General features: G+C 38.3%; 1 protein-coding gene and 1 pseudogene across 1 annotated transcript; one reads left to right on the top strand and one right to left on the bottom strand.

The window, feature by feature from the left end:
* The first annotated feature begins 809 nt into the window (after positions 1–809).
* Positions 810–3,243, top strand: LOC110706662 (bet1-like protein At4g14600). Its single transcript, XM_021884615.1, has 4 exons — positions 810–1,123; positions 1,233–1,356; positions 2,095–2,151; positions 2,867–3,243. Exons 1-4 carry the CDS (start codon positions 1,086–1,088, stop codon positions 3,026–3,028), a joined length of 381 nt encoding a protein of 126 aa, XP_021740307.1. The 5' UTR covers positions 810–1,085; the 3' UTR covers positions 3,029–3,243.
* Positions 3,244–3,532: 289 nt separating this feature from the next.
* LOC110706527 lies at positions 3,533–11,305 on the bottom strand (annotated as a pseudogene).
* Between the last annotated feature and the right edge of the window lie 661 nt (positions 11,306–11,966).

The following is an 11,966-nucleotide window of genomic DNA, read 5'->3' as shown; positions in this document are numbered from 1 at the left end:
TATTTGTTTTTAATGGTAAGAAAACAAAAGGCATTAGAAAAATTTAAGCTCGGGATCACCTATGCAGAGATAGAGATCCCAAACCCATACCCACCACCAACCCATCCATCCCATTCTGCGCCAGCAGGTTATCTGATCTCGGAAGCACCCCCCTCAAACTCTTTCAAATTCAAGTTCGACGGTTCACTCAAAAACAACTCAACAGCAGCAAGTGTCATCATTAGAGACAATACTGGTTCCCTTATCGCAGCTCGTACTTTCAACCTCGACAACACCACTGTTTTTGTTGCAGAAGCTACATCTCTCCAACAAGGGATCCTTCTCGCTCTTCAACACGGGATTCAACATTTAGTCATTGAAGGGGATAATCTCATAGTAATCAACGCAGTCAAGAATGTTTGGTCCATTCCATGGCAAATCAATCACATCATCGCTGACATCCTCAATCTTGTTCAAAGGTTTCAACAATGGGATATTCATCATGTTTACAAAGAAGCAAACAAAGCAACAAATTGAATCGCGAATGTAGGTCATCTTGTTAATGATAACATAGACATTACACTTTGTACTTCCTCATCTTTGTACCCTATTATTTCTTCTGAAGCATTAGGAATACCCCTCGTGAGGAGGAGTTCCTATTGTTTTTCTTTTTTCTTACCTTTAAAAAAAAATTAGAAAAAGATAAAATTTGGTAAAAGTTAATGTTGTGCAGTACAAGTACAACAGATTTTTTGAAGGTGTAACGTTAATTTTTTTTTTTATTATTTTTTTAAAAATAAAATCCCAACTGCAAACAGAGTAGACACGCAAGATATCCAATAAGAGAAAGCCACGTGGAATATACACATAAAAAAAATAATTCTGGAATATTTCCTTTCCTTCTCCTACCTGGAAAACAATTTACACACCTATTTCTTCAATTTCTCTCTCCTCAATTCTTGCAAATTTCATCTCTTCCTCTGTCCTTCAACTTTAATCACCTGATTTCGTTACCAATTCATCTTAATCTTTCATTATTCAAGAAACCCTCTTTTCAATTCACAAGCCCTAATTTCCTCACTTAATTTTCTTTGATTACTCAAGTTATGGCGTTCAGAGGTGGTGCTGCTCCTTTCAGATCAAGGTAATTACGATCAATCAATTTCAATCATAATTTTTTATTCTTCAATTTGAACATGATTCTAATTTTTGAAGTGAATTTTAATTTTAATAATTTTTTTTTTTGAGTGTAGCGATGGGTTGAGTACTCGGCAGGTGGGAAATTCAGATGAGATTCAATTGCGGATTGATCCAATGCATGCCGACCTTGATGATGAAATAATTGGTCTTACTTCACAAGTTCGAAGGCTTAAAAATGTAATTTTATTCTTATTCTTTCTTGTCTTAATTATTAAAGTTTAGTATATTACTTTAATTACATGAAATTAGGGGAATTATAGCATTATTGGATGTAAATATTTGGAATTAATCATGTATTTTGAAGTAGTATTGATTAGGGAGAACTATAGGAGGTATTTGATTTGCCACTGGTTTGGATTAACTAATTTCAGGGATTTTATGGCTTGTTTGGTAGTTGGTTATAGATAGCGTTAATGAATCGAATTTAAGTGTAATTTGACATGAAAAGTAACATGCTGGATTAATGGGTTTGTTTTTATATGCTTATAATTCAAGGTAGCATCATCACCTGTTGTATATGATTGTTTTGTTCTTTTTTTTTAGAGGACTGGGCGAGCTATTATTGTATTTAGTTTCATACATGTTTGCTAGAATATATTGTTGAATTGTGGTCTTGGTTAGGTGCTTTTGCCACCAGGATGACTAATCGAGGTTCAAGATGGTTGTTTTATTAGAAACTTAGATATTGCAACCTTGATTTCAAGTCTTGAGATTCTTCAGTTCTTGATTTGGGTTAATGATTTCTGGAGAGTTGTTTAAACCTTGTTGAATAACTAAATATGAATTTTTTTAGGAAATTTTTCGTTTGGTTCTTAGGTCCTTTGTCTTGGTTCAATTTTTTATTTACTTATGTTACACACTTGCACTTTTATTTGGTTCTTTGAATTGGTCTCTAATGCTATGATTTTTATACAGGTAGCACAAGAGATTAACTCAGAGGCAAAACTTCAGAGTGACTTTGTAGATCAATTGGTAAGGCATCAGCTTAATCTTCTATAATTTATAGCATTTTTTCCTTTGACTCGATATTTTGAAAATCTGTCAAGTTGTAATTGTGATATCACTGCTTGTTTTCTCTTTTGGGTACTTTTATGTTCATCAAATGCAACTCTTGACTAGCTTGAGAATTGACATGCCTTATTATAAGTATTATTTTGTCAAATATACCTTGAGAATAGGTTCCTGCATTCCTCTGTTCAGAATTTTCTTGCTCCTCTACTTATTGCTGTGTTGCCTTCTTTCCCATTCACCCTCTTTCTTTCCACTATCTGAAATTCTGAACCCCAACAAAATCAGAATGGGTTCCATATTCTTTCTAATGTTGATGAGATTCTGTGTCGGTGTTGCTGATACCAGTAACATGACCAGTTTTCTGATCTTTCTTGTTATATGTTTGATTGGCTGGCTTCGTTTAGGATTACACTTTTTAAAGTATATTCTGAAACTTTTCCGTGTGTGGATATTAACTCAACCTTTGGGGATTTTCGCAATTTACATGCATGAATGAGCTTGCTTATGTGACTTTTTAGTTGAACAGAACGATATGAAAATGAAATGTTTTTTATGTTCATGTCCTGAGAAAGGAGATAGTGAAGGTTGCTGTGAATCATTTTGTTCATTAATAAAAATACTATGATACAGCAAACTACTCCGATGCTTTTTATGACGTGTGTTTTTTCTGATACAGCAAATGACCCTTATCAAAGCTCAAGCTAGTTTGAAGAACAACATGAGGAGAATAAACAGCAGCATTGTGCGAAACGGATCAAATCATGTAATGCACGTTGTTCTTTTTGCTCTTTTTTGTCTCTTCTTGGTTTACTTCTGGTCCAAATTTTCCCGACATTAAGCAACTGAGTCTTGTTACTCCTTAGAGAAGCTTCAATTGTACTGTACATCTTCCCGAGCAAAGAAAATGAAGTTGATTCTAGTTATTTTCAAAAATATTATCTTTCAGATCTTTCTAATTGTCAATATTTGCCGAAGCCTATTTTCGGATAAACTCTATGAATCTATCACATTGATGCGAAACTTATTGCATAACTGAATATATTGAGAGCCAAATTTCGACAATATTTAACACTTGATCATTAACAAATACGATAAAGCTTGATAACATTGACATCAAATGCTACGGCAATTCTTTGTATAGTACTCTGTATATTCCTCTTGAAGTTAATGTGCACCTTGAAATGGGATCTCTCGACCTCAATAATGATGGTGATTACTGAATTGATGCTAACAAAGAACCCAACTCCCACACACATACATCAACCACATCAATAGACGCGAGTGAGGAGTGAGGACTATGAGTCTATGAAGAGATATCACTTTTCGTTTATGCATGGTGTGCTTACTTTTTTCGAAATAATATATTAACAGCATAAGTCTCAATAAGTTGAGCATCAATCAAACGTTGGAATGCATGATAGTTGAGTTTATCGTACAAAGGGCTGAGTATTTCTTCTCCAAAGTAACGCGAAACTAGTGATTCTGAAAATGCTCTAATGAAGTTTGTTATGTTACGAGCTCTTTCCCATTTATCTTCAATTTCACGTGCCACATCAATCGCCATTGTCTTACAATTTTCAACTGTGAATGACCCTTCCATTTCAACTATGCTTTCTAGTTGCTCCGCGCTTGCGTAATATATCGGGAAACGATTTTGTCTAACTTCTCTTCTTTAATTAATCCCTGAAGAGCACATAATTTTAAAGACAACTCTTACACGAAAATTAGATTGCAAAATGCTTTTTGTTCAATCATGAATCAATAATGATAAAAATTAAAAATCCATGCACTAGGCCGAGCACAAACCCACATATAAGCCTTATAGGGTTCCTTCAATACCATACTGGTAATAGTTGGAGTAGCTCACAATCTTATATGTTAGCGTTTGCCTTTTTTTTTTTTTTTTTTTTTTTTTTTTTTTTTTTTAATGTGGTAAGACTAGATCACATGTGAGTTATTATGCTATAATGAATTGATGATAAAAGTAGTGTTGATAAGTATTAGGTGACTCGTACTTCGTTGCTTTGTCCGCCCGATCGGGCGGACATTGCCCGGTCTGACCGGGCGGAAGAAGAAGAGGTGCCTGGCAAATTCGTTGAAGAAGCTGCTCTCGCGCCCGACCGGGCGAGCCTTCGCCCGACCGGGCGAGCCTTCGCCCGATCGGGCAGACCTTGCCCGGTCTGACCGGGCGGTGGGGGTTGGATACGTTGAAGCATTCGTATGGAGTTTTCTTCTCGCGCCCGATCGGGCAGACCTTGCCCGGTCTGACCGGGCGGAGAAGGAAAAATACGGAACGCGGATTTTGCGGTTTTAGGTTATCTTATTTTATTATTTTTTTGCCCAAGTATCTTTTAATTAGGGATTAATATAAAACCTCCCTAATATCAGTATTAGGGTTAAGAGAGACAGAGTGAGAGCCGTTCTTGAGAAATACAAGAATCATCTTTGTAATCTTTGCAGTTTATAGTGAAATCATTCGATCTCGGTGCCCGTGGACGTAGCTATCACATCGATAGTGAACCACGTAAATTCTTGGTGTTGTTCTTATTGTTTGCATTGAATTTCTTTATTGTTTTCTTGTTTGTTTTCGACCTTTGCTTCCGCTGTCGCACAACAATTGGTATCAGAGCTCAGGTTCAATCCTTGGAGAGTTTCTTGAAGATAACAATGGCAGGAGATTCAACAATAAGAATTGAGAAGTTTACCGAGAAAAATAGTTTCGGGCTATGGCAAATTAAGATGAAGGCTCTGTTAAAACAACAGCAGATATGGCGTCCGTTGGCTCCAAAGAGTACTACTTCGGAGTCAGGAGACGGACCGACTGACTCGCAGTTAGAAGTTATGGAAGAGAAGGCACACTCTACCATATTACTTAGTCTTGATGATCAAATCATCACGGAGGTTGCTGATCAGGAAACGGCGGCTGGATTGTGGCTGAAGCTGGAGTCATTGTATATGACTAAGTCGTTGACCAACAAATTATTACTGAAACAGCGGTTGTTTAGCCTCCGGATGCAGTCAGGTACTTCCTTACGGGAACATCTAGAAAAACTTAACTCTATTTTGCTTGATTTACGTAATTTAGATGTTAAAATTGATGATGAGGATGCTGCGTTGATTTTACTTGTATCTCTACCGTCTAGCTTTGAGAATTTTGTAGAGTCTTTTGTTGTTGGTAAGGATTCTATAACCTTAGAAGAAGTGAAGGCAGCACTTCATACTAGGGAACTCAGAATGAAAGCTACGAGTGATAATGGGGATAATGGTAGTGGGTTATTTGTTAAGTCCGGAAAGTCTAAAAAGAATAAGGGGTTTAACAAGGGGAACAATGCTGGGTCGGGTGCTGGAAACGGCAAGGATGGATCTAGTAAAACTACTACTAAAACATGTTATTACTGTAAAGAACCGGGTCACTTTAGGAATAATTGTCCGGTGAGGAAAAACAAGTCCCAGGCTGCTGTAGTTGAAGAGAAACCGAATGAGAGCTATAATTCAGAGGAAGATTTAGCATTAGTCAGTTCTGCTAGGTCTGATGATTTATCTGATAACTGGGTTCTAGATTCGGGGTGTTCGTTCCATATGTGTCCACGTCGAGATTGGTTTGATACATATGAACCTCGCAATGGGGGTATGGTTATAGTCGGTAACAATGCTCCATGTAAGGTCACAGGTATTGGTTCCATGAGGTTGAGGACTGTTGATGGGCGGAGGTTAACTTTGACTAATGTACGGCATGTTCCTGCTTTAGGAAAGAATCTGATTTCATTGGGTACCCTGGATGAATTGGGGTACAATGGTGTGTTTTCAGATGGGGAGTTGTGTATTTTCAGAGGTTCTGAGTTGGTACTTAAGGGTATCAAAAGGAACACCCTCTATGTTTTTGAGGGTGTTACACTGCCTAGTTCTGCGGTTTGCGCATCTGTATCTCACCAGGAGATGACTAAGATTTGGCACATGAGGCTTGGTCATATGGGGAGAAGGGGATGCAGCTATTGTCCAAGAGGGGTCTTCTATCCGGGGTCAAGGTTGCCAACCTTGAATTTTGTGAGCATTGTGTGTTTGGTAAGAAACACAGGTCAAAGTTCAGCAAGGGTGCTCACATTACTGATGCAGTGCTCGATTACATCCATTCAGATTGCTGGGGTCCATCTAGAGTTGAAGGTATGGGAGGTTACCACTATTTTGTGTCATTTGTTGATGACAAGTCCCGATACACATGGCTTAGGTTGCTTAAGTCAAAGGATGAGGCCTTCAAAGTTTTCAAGCAATGGAAAGCTTTGGTGGAAAATCGACAAGGAAGGAAGATCAAGAAGCTACGAACGGACAATGGGCTAGAGTTTTGCAAAGACGAGTTTAATCAGTTCTGTGCAGATGAGGGTATAGGTCGGCATCATACTGTCAGGAAGACACCACAGCAGAACGGTGTAGCAGAACGGGTTAATCAGACACTGCTAGAGAGAGTTCGATGCATGCTCTCTAATGCAGGGCTTGGGAGGAGGTACTGGAGTGAAGCTGTGTTAACAGCTTGTTATGTCATTAATAGGGGTCCTCATTCTGGAATTGATTCCAAAATTCCGTTTGAGATCTGGAGTGGTAAGTTGCCTAATTTTTCGAATTTGAAGATTTTTGGTTGTGTTGCTTATTATCATGTTATTGAGGGTAAGCTGGATCCACGAGCCAAGAAGGGGTGTTTTGTTGGGTACGGGGATGGTGTGAAGGGGTTTAGAATTTTTTCACCTTCGGAGGGTCGGGTCATTCTTAGTAGGGATGTTACTTTCGATGAAAACACCATGTATTCAATTAAAAATGCAGAGATTTCAGATTTGAGAAGGGAAGGAGACAATTTATTACAGACAGATGGGGTACTTGAGGTACATCAGTCTACCATTGCTGATTTACCTCGGGTACAATATATTGATGATGATGCTGATGTTCCAGTGCCGGGTACTCCTGAACCTGAGATTACTCCTACTCATTCTAACTCTGGGGATGAGGTGGAGCAATCTAATCAGGGGTCATCTAGTCAACCTGACACCATTCTTGAGATGCCTAAACGAGTTATCAAGAAGCCTGTTAGATTGATTGAAGAGATGGAGGGAAGAAATTGCTGTGTTGATGCGATGACAGGTTATGCATTGAGTGTAGCTGATGATGTAGAGTCATTTGAACCTGCCACATATAAACAAGCAATTAGTTGTAGTGAGTCTGCGCAATGGCTTGCCGCAATGGGTGAAGAGATGCAGTCTCTTTACAAGAACAGAGTGTGGGAACTGGTAAAGGTACGGGAAGGGAGGAAGCTTGTGGGTTGTAAATGGATTTACAAGAAGAAAGAAGGGTTGTCGGAAACTGAGCAAATACGTTTTAAGGCTAGGCTAGTTGCTAAGGGGTTCAGTCAGGTAGAAGGGGTTGATTTTGTTGAGATATTCTCACCTGTGGTTCGACATACTTCTATCCGTGTGTTATTGTCAATTGTAGCACATTTTGATCTTGAGCTGGAGCAGTTGGATGTTAAAACGGCTTTCCTTCATGGCGATTTGGAGGAGGAGATTCTGATGAAGCAGCCCGAAGGATTCGAAGTTCCTGGAAAGGAACACTATGCCTGCAGATTGCTAAAGTCATTGTATGGACTTAAGCAATCCCCCCGACAGTGGTACAAAAGGTTTGATTCTTTTATGGTTTCACAAGGTTTTGACAGGAATTCATATGATTGCTGTGTGTATCATAGTAAGCTGGATAATGGTTCCATGATTTATCTTTTGTTATATGTTGATGACATGTTGGTTGCCACAAAGAATAAATCTGATATTGCTAGATTAAAGGAGATGCTTAACTCGGAGTTTGACATGAAAGACTTGGGTGCAGCTAGGAAGATTTTGGGTATGGAGATCTACAGGGATCGGGCTAGAGGTAAGCTTTTCTTGACTCAGAAAAGCTACATTGAAAAGATTTTGTCTCGTTTTGGGATGGAAAAATCGAAGCCTATAAGTACGCCAACTACTGTTAGTTGTAAGTTGTCTTTGTCTATGTCACCTCAATCAGAGGAGGAGTTGTCTTATATGTCTAGAGTTCCATATGCAAATGCGGTTGGTTGTTTGATGTATGCTATGGTCTGTACTAGGCCGGATATTGCGCATGCTGTTAGTGTTGTAAGCAGGTTTATGGCTCGACCTGGGAGGGAACACTGGCAAGGGGTGAAAAGGATTTTTCGCTACCTGAGAGGGACAACTGATATTGGTCTTGTGTACGGGAATGGTAGGGAATGCTTGGTCACTGGGTACAGTGATTCTGATTATGCAGCTGATGTGGATACCAGGAGGTCTGTGACTGGTTATGTGTTCACTTTGGGTGGTTCTGTGGTTAGTTGGAAGTCTACATTGCAGTCATCAGTTACGTTGTCAACTACTGAAGCTGAGTATATGGCTCTAACTTCTGCAGCTAAGGAGTCTATTTGGCTCAAAGGCCTAGTAGGTGAACTGGGTATTGCACAGGATTTTGCTACAGTGTATTGTGATAGTCTAAGTGCGATTTGCTTAGCTAAAGATCAAGTACACCATGATCGGACGAAGCACATTGATGTCAGGTATCATTTCTTACGTACTGACAAGAGGATTAAGGTGAAGAAGATTGGGACTGCTGACAACCCGGCTGATTTCTTCACTAAGCCTGTTCCGTTTAGCAAGTTTAAACATTGCTTAGACTTGTTAAATATTGATTACTACGTGATGTAGTAGGCCCTGAGGGGCGAAGTTGGGGAGCTCCTGGTGTAGGTGTGTTGGCCTTAAGGTGGAGCTTGCCCGGGGCTTGTGATGCAGGTGGAGCATTATGAGTTGTTATACTTGGAGACGAGTATGTGATGGGTCTTGGTTGAAGACTTATCGGGATGTATGGCTTATGCATGAGTCTTGCATCGGGTTTGGCTTGAGATGTTTTTCACTATGTCTTGATGGGGTCGTTTGCTGACTACGAGTTCTCGTCAAGGTGGAGATTGTTGATAAGTATTAGGTGACTCGTACTTCGTTGCTTTGTCCGCCCGATCGGGCGGACATTGCCCGGTCTGACCGGGCGGAAGAAGAAGAGGTGCCTGGCAAATTCGTTGAAGAAGCTGCTCTCGCGCCCGACCGGGCGAGCCTTCGCCCGACCGGGCGAGCCTTCGCCCGATCGGGCAGACCTTGCCCGGTCTGACCGGGCGGTGGGGGTTGGATACGTTGAAGCATTCGTATGGAGTTTTCTTCTCGCGCCCGATCGGGCAGACCTTGCCCGGTCTGACCGGGCGGAGAAGGAAAAATACGGAACGCGGATTTTGCGGTTTTAGGTTATCTTATTTTATTATTTTTTTGCCCAAGTATCTTTTAATTAGGGATTAATATAAAACCTCCCTAATATCAGTATTAGGGTTAAGAGAGACAGAGTGAGAGCCGTTCTTGAGAAATACAAGAATCATCTTTGTAATCTTTGCAGTTTATAGTGAAATCATTCGATCTCGGTGCCCGTGGACGTAGCTATCACATCGATAGTGAACCACGTAAATTCTTGGTGTTGTTCTTATTGTTTGCATTGAATTTCTTTATTGTTTTCTTGTTTGTTTTCGACCTTTGCTTCCGCTGTCGCACAACAAGTAGAGAGAATGTTAGACCTCGGAAACAAGGCTAGTAAGGGCCTTGGTGAGTAATTTGAGCTCGAATGACGTCCAAGTTAATGAATCAGTAGAACACGGTCGACCACTAAGGGTCAAGAGCATACAACCATTGCCTACCACTTCGTCCGAGCGATGTTGAAGGAATTGGGTGAAGTCTTGTTCAAATTGAGCAAAGTACGCCTTGGCAACTTCCTTGAGGCTTGTTTCACTTATATAAACATTCCCCTTGTTTATTGATATACCTTGCTCATCGTAGAGTCCACGTGGTGCCTTTACATATTACATTATCATGAAATAGATTATTTAGCAAACTTAAGTATGAGACAAGAAATGATTAATTAGCAAACTTAAGTATGGGCCAAGAAAGAAATTAATTAGCAAATTTAATAATTTTAAGTATATATACTAAAACCCATGAGAATGACCGATGATAAAAAAAAGTTAGATATATGGTAGTACTATTTGAATGTACAAGGTGAAACAATTCCAACAAGATCTTATAAGACGTACTTGTTTCACAAATTTTATTTCACGGATCTATATATATTCTTGTATCAATAAATATTCACATTAATTGTAAAACTTTTCATCATATATGTAGAGAAATAACGTTTGAACAGTATTAATTCAGTGAAAATCAGTAAAACTTAAAAGAATAAGTTAGCTTTCGAAACAAACCTTAATTAACCAGTGGAGGGTGTAATGTGCATGGACCAAATGCAAAGTATTCCGAGGAAAAAGCTTATCATAATAAGAACCAGGAAGAACCTTCACGAAGCACGTGGATAAACCATCATCTTTTGTTTTAAGTTCCTCCAAATTCATCAAATGTCTAAATAACAAATTGAAATCATTTGAGGGAAGATCATTCATGTATATTTGAAGTTGATTCCTTATCATTTTCAAATCGTTGCACTTCTTTTGCACAATTCTTGTCACCAATGCTACAAAAGCCAATGGAACTGGGCCCACACCACATCCCAAATCAACAACATTAACGTTATTAAGGTTAAGGCAATTAGGTAGGCCTTGTTCTTCTGAAATTAGAGATTGTATTGTATTTTCCAATAATTTTTGGGTCATCAACCATGCCTCCTCCTATTTCAATAATTTGCAATAAGAAGAAACAAAGATTACTAAACATTGAACATTGTTCAATCAAATTTTAAGTGGTTTTTTTAATTGATAATAAACAATGAGTTTGAACATGACCAAAGGTTAAACAATCAGGAGAGAGATAAATATGTGTTTATCAACACCTCTTTAGAAGTACTTCGTATATTTTAATTGATGATTAGTTTTGAGTTTTTGAATAAAAGAACATACAGAACAGAACTTCTTTCAACGTAATTTGTAGCTGTTAATTTAATAAGGTGATAATAATACAACTAAAAGAAGATCGATTACCTGCACAAAAGAATTTTGAAAATAGCTGAGCTCTCCATCACCATTTTTCATATGATTATCCTTTAGCTCCATCTCTCTGTGTTTCCTTGCATGACTCTAGCCAAATAAAACCCTCCCATTTATAGCACATATCGGTTTTTTTTTAAGTATCCCAATTTGACTGGACATGTAGGCAATGTGATATTTTATTATCCATCAATAATAATATAACAGTAACAAACTATGCATTAATTCAAAAATAAATAAACTATGCATTGAAACGATTCTAACAAGATTTCACACAAGTACTTTTATCTTACGCATAAATCACCAATATAGATTGAAGAGGAATATGCTAATAGTCAAAATTTGACACATGAAAATATTTAGGAATTGTTGCAATTGCGACAGTTGCCAAACATACATATATAGAGAAAGAAGTGCCTAAATGTTCAATCTTTTCATTTTTTTAAAGGAGTATGGAGTAGTAAAATAAAAGTCAATTTGTTAATTTCTACTTGTTAAGTTGTCTTATCCTAAAAACTTATTTTAGTTGCAATTTGAAGTTTGGTAGTAACTCTTAACCCTTTCAAATTAAATTTTATCTAATCTAAGTTTTAAAAAGTGTTTATGTCAAAAATAAGTCTGAACATAATGTGATACGGCAGAGTGAAAGATAATTATGATCGAGATGGGTGATAAATAAAATAAACTACCATATGTAATCAATAGCTGGTTCCTACAGACGCCTGTA

This window comes from Chenopodium quinoa, unplaced genomic scaffold (assembly GCF_001683475.1).
Source record: "Chenopodium quinoa cultivar QQ74 unplaced genomic scaffold, ASM168347v1, whole genome shotgun sequence".
Classification (NCBI taxonomy): Eukaryota; Viridiplantae; Streptophyta; class Magnoliopsida; order Caryophyllales; family Amaranthaceae; genus Chenopodium; species Chenopodium quinoa.
The sequence above is the reverse complement of the archived record's forward strand: the minus strand, read 5'-3'. Positions and strand labels throughout refer to the sequence as shown.